General features: G+C 41.9%; 5 protein-coding genes across 5 annotated transcripts; 2 read left to right on the top strand and 3 right to left on the bottom strand.

Moving 5' to 3' along the window:
* Positions 1–69: 69 nt before the first annotated feature.
* On the top strand, positions 70–550 carry BDB00DRAFT_831701 (uncharacterized protein; the record flags this gene model as incomplete). The annotated part of the gene is made up of 2 exons (XM_053124145.1): positions 70–110; positions 255–550. The coding sequence occupies exon 2, from the start codon at positions 282–284 to the stop codon at positions 546–548; it is 267 nt and encodes an 88-aa protein (XP_052977944.1). The 5' UTR covers positions 70–110; positions 255–281.
* A 592-nt stretch (positions 551–1,142) lies between these two features.
* BDB00DRAFT_831699 (uncharacterized protein) lies at positions 1,143–5,845 on the top strand. Its single transcript, XM_053124144.1, has 11 exons — positions 1,143–1,591; positions 1,666–1,702; positions 1,784–1,901; positions 1,994–3,114; positions 3,217–3,346; positions 3,429–3,744; positions 3,842–4,307; positions 4,390–5,049; positions 5,136–5,348; positions 5,442–5,632; positions 5,739–5,845. The coding sequence occupies exons 1-11, from the start codon at positions 1,226–1,228 to the stop codon at positions 5,793–5,795; spliced, it is 3,675 nt and encodes a 1,224-aa protein (XP_052977943.1). The 5' UTR covers positions 1,143–1,225; the 3' UTR covers positions 5,796–5,845.
* Positions 5,846–7,470, bottom strand: BDB00DRAFT_831698 (uncharacterized protein). The gene is made up of 6 exons (XM_053124143.1): positions 7,296–7,470; positions 6,966–7,193; positions 6,848–6,911; positions 6,600–6,770; positions 6,370–6,501; positions 5,846–6,265 (listed from the first exon to the last, which is right to left on the bottom strand). Exons 2-6 carry the CDS (start codon positions 7,043–7,045, stop codon positions 5,912–5,914), a joined length of 801 nt encoding a protein of 266 aa, XP_052977942.1. The 5' UTR covers positions 7,046–7,193; positions 7,296–7,470; the 3' UTR covers positions 5,846–5,911.
* BDB00DRAFT_789333 (uncharacterized protein) lies at positions 7,111–7,709 on the bottom strand (the record flags this gene model as incomplete). The annotated part of the gene is made up of 3 exons (XM_053120868.1): positions 7,111–7,193; positions 7,296–7,335; positions 7,449–7,709. The coding sequence occupies 3 exons, from the start codon at positions 7,707–7,709 to the stop codon at positions 7,111–7,113; spliced, it is 384 nt and encodes a 127-aa protein (XP_052977941.1).
* A 2,401-nt stretch (positions 7,710–10,110) lies between these two features.
* Positions 10,111–12,222, bottom strand: BDB00DRAFT_883724 (Sodium/calcium exchanger protein-domain-containing protein; the record flags this gene model as incomplete). The annotated part of the gene is made up of 10 exons (XM_053128261.1): positions 10,111–10,173; positions 10,281–10,539; positions 10,630–10,704; positions 10,763–10,816; positions 10,931–10,979; positions 11,191–11,391; positions 11,558–11,621; positions 11,727–11,764; positions 11,839–11,967; positions 12,060–12,222. The coding sequence occupies 10 exons, from the start codon at positions 12,220–12,222 to the stop codon at positions 10,111–10,113; spliced, it is 1,095 nt and encodes a 364-aa protein (XP_052977940.1).
* Between the last annotated feature and the right edge of the window lie 580 nt (positions 12,223–12,802).

Raw genomic sequence — 12,802 nt, 5'->3', positions numbered from 1 at the left:
TGCCGCTGTAAAGCCTGGATCCAACAAAGAGTCTAGGGAAAAGATAAGAAAACGGAAGACTTCAATCTGGCTATAAACCCTTAATCTATAAAGTACATTTCCGACGTCGACTGGACGAGTGTTTTTAACAATTAGAACTAACACTGCGCGGATATCCTGTCGCGCATAACCATCCACGTCATTCATTTTGCCATATTCTCGTTTTTATTATACATGTACAATATGAAAATGATTAAAATGATTACTATACCTACATATGTTTCTCGTGATATTTCTGCGCGATGACAACCTTATGTGCTTTGTGCCCATCGATAACGTTGCACGAAACTACCTTGAGCTCTGTTCTATCATCAGCAAACGCGACATATATAACTATAATTAAAGTTTTGCTCTGCATCTTCCAAACACTAACACATCTCAACCTGGTTAGCATATTCATTTGCTTCGGGTCTTGTATCATCTCTTTTTCTCTCTTTTTCTACAGTTCACTGCTCTGTACGTGTGTCCTGAGTGGCCTATTGGCTCATACAAAAAATAAAGAAAACTGAAAGGGGAAAAGTGGGAGAGGTTTCCTTATAGAATCTTTTGAATCTTTTGAAGGAACAACCTCGATAGTGACTCACAAAATGCCAAGATTCGTTTGATGCGATGTGCTCTATAATGATTATTGTTGGATCAAGTCTATCCAGCAGATATCAGAAAAAGATATCGCTGGTAGAGAAAAAATGGTATATACCAACCCGAGATATGGTTGTAAACGCAAAGATAATAGATTGCACGTTTAAACTCTCCCACTGATACGCTTTTTTCTTTGTTTAAAAAGAATATATGATAATAACAAGTTTTGCAATGAAGGCACAAGAGGCCTTCGGAATATCACGGAAGAGAACATGCGCAATATTGTCGGACGCTTGGGTTGGCTAGTGATGCTGTTCCCAAAGGCCATCCCAAGGTTAGTGTGCATGTTCACAGTGCCTTAGGCATTACTATAGAAGCAGCGAGACCAAACATCATCTTCCAATTTGTGTTTATTTCCTTAGTTCTTTCAGCTAGTATAGGCTCATTGCGGATGTGTAATTATGCCGTAGCTGAGCGTGACTCGAAAATATTTTACAAGTGGTGAATTCACGCGTTTAATACCTCTTTTCTTCTTTCCTGCTTTAGTTGCTGGTTGTTCGCTTCTTCCTCTCTTTATTTTCTTTCTTTGTTGACGGAATCGCGTCAGATGCAGGCTTCCCAGAGACCAGAAGGAGGAGGGAGCCAAAATGCTTCCTCAGCGACCCTCGTTGCCCATCAGCGGGCTCTGATTCCGTCTACAAGTATCGAATTCCCAACACAACGTCTCTATGCATTATCGATCTTTGTTGTATTACAAACTGTCAAGCTTACGGATCTACTCCAAGTTAATTTCGCGGCTTCTTACCCCGAAGAATACGCTGGTATCTTTATACGGTGGTGGATCCTCGATGCGTTATACATGGCGGTTCTTTGGATCGTACAGATCCCTTGGTTACAGTTCAGTTCTTTAAAAACTATGCTGATCATCGCCGGTTTCTTCTTTCTTGATCTGTTTCTTTTTGTCTTTCAACCAGTAAGATATATATGCATTTGGTGTCACTGTTCTCTGCGAAAAACTAAACAGATCGTAATCTTGAAATCTTTTAGGTTGCATTCTTTGGTTTCCTCCTCAAAGTCATCTTGGGTTTGTACCTGTTTTGCTATTGATGAGGTACACGAAGACACGTTGTCATTAACAGCTATTTTTTTTCTCTTTTTATCCTAGGCGAATCCCAAAGCCAGCAAATGGGCGTGTCAAAAGGAAAAATGGTCGATGTCAAGGATATTCTTCAGAACTCCTCGCATATCTTGGGTCGCCATACTGTGCATATCTTGCCCTATGGGTAAGACTTTATCAATTAATTTAAACCAAGTGAATGATTACATTTAGGTTTATTAACAACTAATGTATATCATGACAACGGTATCATATTAGCACTGCGAAATTAAATCCAGATGGCGAGTCCTACTGCATACCGGAACGCGATATCGGCACAGAAAACATCTATATACCAGTCGTACTGAACAACACCACTCCTAGCACGATCTCTCTTTCTCGGTATGATTTTGACTCAAAAACCAGCACCGTATTCGAACTTTCTGGACGGGACATCCATCGCGCAAATGAGATTGGACACGGAAAGCAAGGACTCGAATACTACGTTATCAAAGTACGAGAACCGGGCGCTTACAAGCTGGACGAAATTGTCAGCAAAGATGGATTGCATGTTCAATTCTACAATAGACTGGCCTATGTCTTTGTATGTCCTACAGCACGATTTACGCCAGTCAGCACGGCCGATTACTGCAGTGGTGACAAGGAAACACTCGAACTTCAGGTTTCTGGTGTGGCACCGCTTAAAGTGGAGTACAATCGGCATGTCAACAAGCGCCTATCATCGCTCAAATTGGATCGCATCCAACCGGAGAACTTTGAATCGCCCTTGACGCGCATGAAAGATGGATTATCCGAAGTTGATCAAGCATTCTTCACATCGGCGTTCCATCAGGACAATTTTAATTGGGCAGCTACGGAACATTTGACAATGAATTTGGATCTGTCGTTCAAGGAGTCAGGTGAACACGTCTACTATATTAATCGAGTTATTGATGGTGTTGGCAACGTCGTGGAAATCAATGATCCAGTAAAGAATAAGTTCATCGTGCACGGACATCCAAAGGTGCAGTTCCAATGTTCTGCCACAGATCCTGTCAACCTCTTGATCGGCGAAGATTCTACCAACCTGCCTCTCAGTCTAGAAGGCTCGAGCCCATGGAAATTGGAGTATGAGTACACTTCGGAAGTCGACGAGGGCACGACGAAGCTAAAGACAACACAGATAAGCGACAGCAAATCATCTTTGAAGGCTCACGCTCCTGGCGAATACAAGCTCCTTCGTGTATCGGACAAATTCTGTCGTGGTGACGTCCTGCTCCCATCTACTTGCCAAGTTGTTCAGCCTCCTCCTCCGCTAATCCGCGTTGATGCAACTCCGGTTCCGTCAGAGTGTGCTGATGATAGCGAGGTTGGCATGCGTTTTGCCGTCGAATTTGAAGGTAATGACAGCTGGCACGGGAATAGTATTTTAAAAGTTTCTGAGAGAGATAAGGTATTCATTGTTCTAATAATTAACCCAACTGTTTTGTTTTGGTTTGTAGGTGCACCTCCTTATACTTTTGAATATCAGGTTGTCAAAAACAACGGAAAGCGAAAGACTGTGGTGGAGAAAAAGAGAGAGCGTGTCGACCGATCTCGCTTCCTCTTTAGTTACCTTCCTACCTCTAGCGGGTAAGCTTACATATCGAAATAGATGTATAGTAATTTTCGCCTTTTAAACACATTAATTTACCTATTAATCATTATCCGTCAGTGGATACACGTACGAATTTCTATCGCTGGATGACCGCAACTACAAGAACCGTGAAACAAATGTTCAGTCCATCAAGCAGATCGTACATCCTCAACCAGACGCCAAGTTCACTGGCAACATGAAGGCCTTGCAATCGATTCGCACTTGTATCGGCGACGACGTTGAGCTGGATGTGGCACTTAGTGGAAGTGGTCCTTTCTTGCTAACCTGGACTTTTGCAAAGCAAATGTATTCGGATGTTGTTGAAGGGAACCAGTACACTATTAAGGTCCCCCGTTTGGAAAGCGCTGGTCATCACGTTGTTTCACTGGTCAAGGTAAACGCATTTGCTATTATATCATTAAGTTTAACACTATGTGGATGAAGAAAGAGAAAGAAAATTTATGATGCTAACAATAAATAACGGTAAATAGATTCGTGATGCAAACGAGTGCGAGAAGGAATTGGAGGCTCGAGACGTGATTATTGATGTACGACGCGATAGACCTACTGTGTTCTTTTACACAGAAGATGACAGCAACGCTACCGTTTTTGTTGCAGAAGGAGAGACCGCCAAACTACCATTGCGTCTTACTGGTGAAGAACCCTGGAAGATCACCTATCGCAACGTTGAATCTGATGGCAAGGGTGTTCGAAGCCTGTCGCTTCGTGATCCTAATGCTCAAGTGGAGGTCAAGAAAGTGGGAACATACGAGTTACTCAGTGTCGAGGATTCTATTTGTAAAGGTGATGCTCTGCCTCCAACATACACCGTCCGCTGGATTGATAAGCCGAAACTGTCGTTTGTGGAGGATCAGGTCACACAAAGAGCTGATGGCGTCTTTGAACGACAAGCTGTCTGTGAAGGTGTTAACGATGCTATTGATATCCAGTTCACCGGTATGTGACATAATTGTGCTTCTTTTAAAAATTGTGACAAGTCTATTTTGCTTACATGATCATGTTTTATGTCTTTATTTAGGGCATGGACCTTATTACTGCGCATATGATCAATATTTTACCCCAACTGGCCAACGCAGCTCCAACTTCCTCGGATCTGACGAGATCCGTTCGGGTCTTACCAAGAACTGGATCGGTTTACGAACGCAAGAAAGCGGCAAATACAAGTACAGCTTCAATAAGATCGCAGATCAGCGCTACACCAATCCATTTAAGCTTTCACCGCCTTTGGTTCTGGAACAAAATGTTCATCCTATTCCATCCGTCAAGTTCCCTACCAAGTCCCGATACGCACGCACTGTATGCGTTGGCGACACGTTTGACTCGGATGACATTGGCGCAATTTGGTTGGAACTAAAGGGCCAGGCACCATTCTCTGTTCGTCTCGGTCTTAAGCATCAATCTGAAAAGTATGGCAAAACGATCCAGTTCAACGATATCAACGCAAACAAATTCAAGCTGGAGCTTACCGACGAAGTGACGACCCCTGGACACTACGAGTTGCATCTTTTGAATGTAAGAGATGGAAATGGATGCAGTGCAGAAGCCAGCGGCCCCGAATCTGTGTTGTCGATCGAAGCACAAGATATTGCTACTATCGTGCCCGCTGAGTCATGTGCTGAGCATTGTGTTGGTGATACTCTCGAGTATAGCTTATCTGGCGTTGGACCATTCACTATATGTAAGTTGTAGTGATAGTGATTTAGATGGAGGTATACTCATGTTCTGGAGCAAATTGTCTTAATATGTGCGTCGATTTTGATATAGCATACCAATTCAACGGTCGTAACGAAAAGGTCAAATCGCAGACTTCAAGACTCACCATGATCGCAGATAAGCCTGGTAACCTTACGATTGTTTCCGTGGGCGATCAGCGAAACAAGTGCCGCTCTTTCCCCAAGGATATGACCAAGTCCATCCACGAGATCCCATCATCACTTGTCAGTGGCGGCAGGGAGATTATTGAAAACATCCGCGAAGGTAAAGAAACAGTCCCCTTGGCATCATCATTATCAGTGATTTGCTACATCACTCGTCGGTACTCATAATATCCAATTTATCTATAATGTACAGGGGATATGGTTCAAGCCAATGTAGATTTGGTTGGTGTTCCGCCATTTGATTTTGAATGGCAACGAAGTGAAGCAATCTGGGATAGCAACAAGAAACGATTCTTCAAAGGAAACGTACTTGAAAGCCATACAGTACATAATGTTGAGGGACATCGCTACAGCATTAATACATCAACAGAAGGAATCATTGAGGTAACGTTGACGCTGATAATTTTTCCCCTTTCTATATTTGGGAAACGGAAGAAGTAACAGCACTATGGTAACTGACTCTTTGTGTTTCATCCTTCTTTGTCACTAGGTAACAAGAATCAAGGATCGATTCTGCCATTATCCTCGCCCTCAATCTCAATTGTAAAAGCTTATCAATGAATCACGAACGTTCCAATGTAAATAATAAAACAGTTGGCCCTGCCAGAAAAATATATACAATTTACACATTAAAGTATAAAAAAATCATATACAACTTTTTCTTTAAAACTTTCTTCCATGATTCGGTGGCATACCAGGCAAAAGTGGCATGGATGCGTAAGGGCGTGGTCTGAAATCTTCAGGCGATGGTACAGGAGGAGCTTCGCGCTGTTGATGTCGCTCGGTGTGCTGTTGCGATGTTGCTGTACGCAAGTATGCAGTCAAAGGTCTATGAAGGATACTGTTGCTAGTTTGCGGGACTTGATGGTGGTGTGAAGCATCTGCCGTGGTATTATTCCTATTGCCGCCCTGATTGAATAAAAGAGGCATAGATCCGGTTGAGGTTGGTAAAGGTCGATGAGACGAAACAGATGTTGTTTCTGTGCGTTGGGCATCATTAGATAGTATGTTGCTCATCTTTTTTTGGATAGATAACACACATACAGAGAGAGAAAGATATCAGCTTAGTAATGTATCTTATGAGTACTACATGAAGCAATAAAACAGAATCTAAGTACTACCTTTTGAAACGTCCTGGAGGGAAACGGGTAAGCTGAACGATCCGAGGAATGATTGCTGTTATTGTTGTTATTCAAGACCACTGCGAATCCTGTGGGAGTGTCCTTTGGCGTAGCGAGCTTTCCATTAAAAGGCTTGTGGTTCAATCATTTTATCAATCATTAGCAATGGCTCCCTTTTTCGAGCTGAAGCAATTATGTGAATACAGCAAAAAAAGTTGAAATAGATTTACCTGATGGTTACTCAAATCAGTGTAGATCATGTAGCTGATATACGCATGGAGAGCGTTTCGTTTTATCTTTGGATGTTGCTTTGGGTCATCATAATTTTCGAGATCAGTCATGGGCTGACTTTGGTAAGATCTCATTATTAGATGATGCTGTTTCGCTAGGTTCTCAGTAGCCTTTTTTTTGTGGATGATTTTCATGAATATGTCAGTATCATGTGTAACCACTTTCTGCGCTATATAAGATCTGCTACCTGCGAATATGTTGTCCTTTCGAGGGAATTAAATGGTGGAAATAGAGTTTTTTGCTTGCTGGTACTTTTTATAGAAGAATTAGACAAGTAATCAGCCCTAAAGAACGGTAAAACTTACACGCTATTGATTTTTGGACCATATCGTTCTGAGGCACGTGTATGCATTTCATCTCGGCGATACTCTGATATACTCATCATTGGGTCATAGCTAATAGCCTGAATTGTTTTATCATAGTAGCTCTGGTGAAAAATTGTATACGAAATTATCTTTCTTTTTGACTGCTTGTAATGTGTACCTCTTGATGGCTCGATGTCGATGAAATATTACGTTGGTCCGATTTTGTATCTGAGATACCGAGATATAAAGGTTAATTTCGCTTAATGATGAATGGCTCGAATAATAAGTAAGCATCTATTGAGGAAATTTCCTCTGTTTGTTATTGCTTACCAAGCAAGCTTTGAATTGACATAGGGCGTCTACTTTCATCCTATCGTATTATTGCATTGATAATATATATGCAAGCACATGCAATGAAGAGTGAGAACACGTTAGTAGAATTTGAGAGTGAAAGAAAGGAAGTTTCTCTTTCTGTGGCTTTACCAAAGAAGGCCTTCTGGCTTCTTGAGAACGACAGTGGGGCGAATAGCTGGCTAAAGAAATCAAAATTGATCCTGCTTCAGCCTCGTCGCGGTCAATATCCATGCGTCGCTGTTGTTTTTGCTCGCCGCTGCCGTGTTCCTGCTCGGACCCGAAAACTCCACTGTGCTGGTTTGGCGGTGAATGATCGTGATCGCTCAGGGCCCAACTGCGGCTACCGTTGCTATTGCCCACTTTGGCAAGATCTAACGGGATTCGTGACATTGGTTTAAGAAGATCCCGGATTGAGTGCTACTTTTGTGTAGGAAACGAGAAGAAAAGAAACTTTTCTTTTTAAGTTGAGTAGAAAAAGGAAATGGAAAAGAGAGAAAACAGTGAAAGAACAGGGCAGTAAGAGCAAACAAGACAGCGAGAATAAGAAAAGCGAAGACTAGGAAGAGAGAAAAAACACACACCCTCCATACGCTGCCACCATCACAATCACACAAATACTGTTGGGCTGCATGCCAAGTGACACAAAAGCCATCGACAAACCCAATGTGTCTCATGAGCTAAAAACAGGCCCAAAACATCCCTTTTCGCGGGCAACTATTCTGCTCGCTTAAACATTGTCCTCCTCGAATTCCAATTTCTCCTTAATCTCAGCGACAAGAAAAGCTTTGCAACTCGCTTAACACGTATATAATAGCGCTTTTATACGTAGTATACATCACGCTAGCGCATCTATGCGATAGTTTGTTACACCGAGCTACAACGGAGAAGGGGTCATCTGTATCGAGCAATATCCTTTTCCTTTCTGTTATTCGAATGTCGCCTGACCCGTACATTTGCCCCACCCCACCCTTACTGCCGATCCCGCATATCTGGTTTATATTAGTGGTTGTAGTAGTAATATAGCATATGATGGGGGTGGGGTGTTGGGTTGGGCTGGGGGAGAAGGTGCAAGGTGATATAGAGTAATAAGATCAGTGATGATAATTATAGCAGTATTTCTTGCGATCATGATACGCTGCATGACCATGCTCAACATAGTGCTTATATTCATTATCTCGATCAGCAGTCATAGTATCAAAGCTCTTTTGTTTTCGCAAGTTCAAGGACTCCATGTGGCAAGGAGCAAAAAGAAGAAACATATCTCAACAAAGAACAGACTTGAAGGCTAATTATAGTCTAAATAGAAGAAGCATGTTCTCCTTTTACGTGTCTTTTCTGTAAACTGACTTTTTACAAAGGTTGCTTCTATAATCATTTGCCTATATTCGATATGAAGAAGTGCTGCGCTCGTGCTCTATAAATTTAATACTGAGCACACGACAAACCAATGGTAAATTAGCAAAGGATCAAACTAAATCAGTATGTGCAACATATTAGATAACTAACAATGAACCCAATGTTTCGGCGCACTGGATGTTGTAGTAGAGCTGATCCGATTGAGATATGACTTTTGATCCCTACGAAACATTGTTTCTTCACACCTCTTCTGCTGGTCAAATCATGGCATTCGATCTCACCGGTAGCGTTACAAGCTGTATATAGTAACCAGCAAAATAGATAAAGCTGCAAAAAACTTCAATTCGCGGGTCTTTTTTGCTTTCCATTCTGCAAGCATCCAGCATACAGCAGCTTTCGACGTACTCGTCCACCTATTAAAATTCCATATTTTACTGCATTTTACTCATCCGATTATCAGCAGTAGAGGTTTCTTTCCTAAGGGGAAATCTCCTACCCTTTAGTTTGATTTATACAATGTATTATATAGTACCCAGTAGACCCTCAAAAGCTTTGAACCTGTATCCTGCTCCACCACGTTCGAGATGATAAATACATTACAGAGTATTGGCACCGTCAAGTCTACATAATGTTTGTCGTACAATACAGTGCAATTCCTGGATTGATTTCTCACACATGTTTTCTCACCTTATCCTGCTTTGCGTACGTAGTACATCGTGCTGTACATAGCTATTACTATTGCTGCTGCTGCTACAGTAGCATACACAGTAACAGCTAATAATTGCTTCTACAAATTTTATCGTACGTGTGTACGTTTTACACGCACGCATACGCATACGCTGTATATATTATAGATATAACAGAATATTAGGTTTCGGGAAAGGAGAGAAGGTTGCGTCCTGCATGTACTGCCTCCTGGAACCCGAAATTATTTATTACCAAAAAGAACAAGTCTGCAAGCTCTGTATGTATACAGTAAGTATGTAGTAACATTGTACGTAGTTCAGTGGCACAATCCTTTCCTCCTTTGCTCCTCATTAGGGTCAATTCCGAAATTAATCGATGTCGATCTCCCCTTTGTCTTTGTCCTTTTTTTTTTGAAATCTTCTAGCGAACATGCCAAGTAGGTGTACGCGGGGTAACAGCCTTTGGGATCGACAGTTCTTGATTCTCAAAACTAACCAGTAAAGCATCATTTGCACGGATAGCATACTAAGTGTTACGACTACAGAGAAAACAAATAGATACTGTATTTATATATTTTATTTATATGTTCAATGTAATGTTGCTGATGTGAAATATGTATACATATATGATCTTCCCGCGTTGTAAAAGAAGACAAAAACTATGCGATAGCGAAAGATAGAGTGTGATATAAAAAAAATAGAAGAACAATTTACAGATCGATTCACTACTCCTTCCGTCCCATTTCTTTTTAACCACTGAAGGCTGTTGTTGGGTGGAACCAGAATGCCATGGCGATAATGGTATAGGATGCCTGGATAAGTTAGAAAGGGGAGTTAGGAATAATTGTTAGAATCAAAATCCTATAGTGTCTGCTTGCCAGAAATCGGCCTTTGAGGCTTTCAAAACAAGTTAACTTACCAAAAGCAAAGTGCCTTCAAGCCAGTTGGAGTGGCCATCTTGAATTAAATAATTAACAATCAATACACTGGAGAACAAAACAACGGTTTCAAAATCTTCAAAGAAGAGGCTCATGGGTTGACCAAAAATCCAGCCGGCAATGACAAGAACAGGAGTGACAAACAAGCCGATTTGAAGGGAGGATGAGATGGCAATGTTGATACTCAAGTTCATCTTGTTCTTCATGGCGAATGTGACTGAGCTGACGTGCTCGGCAGCACTATTATAGTATGTTATGTAATTGATTAGACCATCGATTAGTAAGGACTTCAACACAGAGAGAGAGAGAGTATATTCCACTTGTACTCACTTTCCAATGATGGGAAGAAGGATGACACCGACAAAGGTTTCGTTCACTTCCCATGACTCTACTACACCTTCAATACTATTGTAAACATGTAAGTGACGGTGGCTAAAACGTTTTCTCGAGAGTTTGTACTTACGCTCCGACAAGGAAATCGGCGTGGATGGAAACGAGGCCAGCAACGGCGAACAGTCTGAAACAAGAAAAGAATACACTGTGTTACTACCGAGACTACTCACCAGCGCACTCTCACATATAGCTCTTTTCTATCCCTAGTCCCATCACATGTGTGAAGCCACCAACTTACGAAAGAAAGGAGAATGTCATGGTGGTTGTAGGCTCTTCCTCATCATCATCTTCACTTCCATCACCGGCATCGTACTAAAGCAGCAGCAAAACAAACAAAACAAACAGGCGTTTAGCATATCACACACTTACAGCACATACAGCAGACAACAGCACATCTCAGCTATCTCTTATCCGTAAAACCTTACCAATTCGCGATGTGTCTTGAGCTGTGATATGTATAACAAAAAGTATAAAATATCAGCACGTGAGTCGGGGGACCTTCCTTAAACAGCAAATCGAACCTTACCTGGAATAGCAGGGAAAGCCCATAGACAACTAACAGCACCAACGCCGTGCCGTGACTCAAGTTCAAGATTCCAATTTCAGCCTCTTCGGCTGTATCAGCAGTTGCACTAAATGCCGCAGGTACGAGAAGCGAAAGCGTTGTAAGTGCAAGCAATGAGGATGATGTTTGAGCAGCTAATGACGATTTGAGCCAAGCAATGTGAAATCAATGTGCGTTAGCTTATTATTTTTTCCTTCTTTTGTTTGTGAAGATGATAATGGTGATGATGGTGGCATTAAAGAGCAGTTTCCATCATGCATGATGTATGTTATGTGGCGGTTGGGCGGAAGAAAAGCTCACCTGTCATGCTAAACTGCTGTTCGACGCGGCCCACGCCTCCGAGCAAGAAACAAAAGCCGAGAACCTAGTAATGTAACCATTACAGATGATAGCCCGGTTAGCCAAATGCATTCAAACCCCACAAAGAGCCTATATTGGGGCTGGGAGAAAGCGAGCTAAACAATGTTACCAGTAAAATATTCGATAAGATGGAGCCCATGACGGAAGCTAAAAATAAAGAAGAGAGGCGGGAACGTGTCAGCGTGCCACAATTTCTGCATGTCGAATAAAGTAACACGAACCTTGAACCACGCGAATCAAGCCATCTTTGAGTGCAATGACGCCCAAAATGAGTTCAACCACGTTTCCGAACGTGGCATTCAGTAATGCACCGACTGTAGGTCCGGACATGAGTGCCAACTCCTCGGTGGCTAGTATGAGAAGTATGTGTGTTACTGATTTTTGTGGAGCTCGGCGCGCGACCTGCTAGGAGTTCAGCAATAATAAAAGAGAAAATAGTTACCAAAGCCGAGCAGTTTTGCCAAGGGCATAATTGCAATAAAGTTGAGCGTAAAGACGACGGTAGCAGGAGCACCAGAAAATGAAAAGAAAAGCGCGATCGGAATGAATACACAGACAATGTTGAATTTAGACGAGGTGACAAACGCTTTAAAGGAAGAAGACATCGTAGGCTTCTCTTGAGACGTGTGCCCTGAAGCATTGCCTAGAAGCGGTGCGCTTTCGTTGTTCATGGTGTACAGTGGAAGAAAAAAGAGAAATGGAAGAAAGCGAAAGAGAGTGTGTTATAAAGAAATGGAAAGTTGCGCGACAAGTGTTTACATATTATACCCAAAGATAGCTGTGGATAGAACTTTCGGCTAAGAAAGGCTGTCTCGTGTTCCAGTATGTAATGAAGGGAAGTGGGGGAGAAAGAAACGGCGTGGCGAGAGTATATTAGTAGTAGTTTGTAGTAGTAAGAGTAGTAGGAGTAATAGTAGTAATAGTAATAGTAGCAGTAATAATAATTATAGTGTTAGTAATAGTAGCAGCAATAGTAATAGTTAGTGTTTAGTACTAAGTGCAACAACACAAGGTTTGGTTTTAGCTGGTGGCACACTATGCTACTTCCCGATTGATAATATATGCTCGTTCTTCCTCTTGGCTTTCTATTTACCAAAAACTTGGTATACTACTAGCCTATCTCCCCCCCCCAAATCCAACCGCACGCCCCCGATCATCGTCGCTGCGATTATTGTCTTATCATCG

This window comes from Zychaea mexicana, assembly GCF_025766255.1.
Source record: "Zychaea mexicana strain RSA 1403 chromosome Unknown BDB00scaffold_55, whole genome shotgun sequence".
NCBI lineage: Eukaryota > Fungi > Mucoromycota > Mucoromycetes > Mucorales > Lichtheimiaceae > Zychaea > Zychaea mexicana.
This window is presented reverse-complemented; position numbering and strand designations above follow the sequence as displayed.

Bases quoted from the DNA above. Each gene is read 5' to 3' on its own strand.
- BDB00DRAFT_831699 (XM_053124144.1), top strand. From the start codon at position 1,226: ATGCAGGCTTCCCAGAGACCAGAAGGAGGAGGGAGCCAAAATGCTTCC. The intron at 1,703-1,783 runs GTTTGTACCTGT...TTTTTATCCTAG, and splicing joins CCTCCTCAAAGTCATCTTGG to GCGAATCCCAAAGCCAGCAA. The intron at 1,902-1,993 runs GTAAGACTTTAT...GTATCATATTAG, and splicing joins GTGCATATCTTGCCCTATGG to CACTGCGAAATTAAATCCAG.
- BDB00DRAFT_831698 (XM_053124143.1), bottom strand. From the start codon at position 7,045: ATGATGAGTATATCAGAGTATCGCCGAGATGAAATGCATACACGTGCC. The intron at 6,912-6,965 runs GTAAGTTTTACC...TTCTATAAAAAG, and splicing joins GGTCCAAAAATCAATAGCGT to TACCAGCAAGCAAAAAACTC. The intron at 6,502-6,599 runs GTAAATCTATTT...TTGAACCACAAG, and splicing joins CTGATTTGAGTAACCATCAG to CCTTTTAATGGAAAGCTCGC.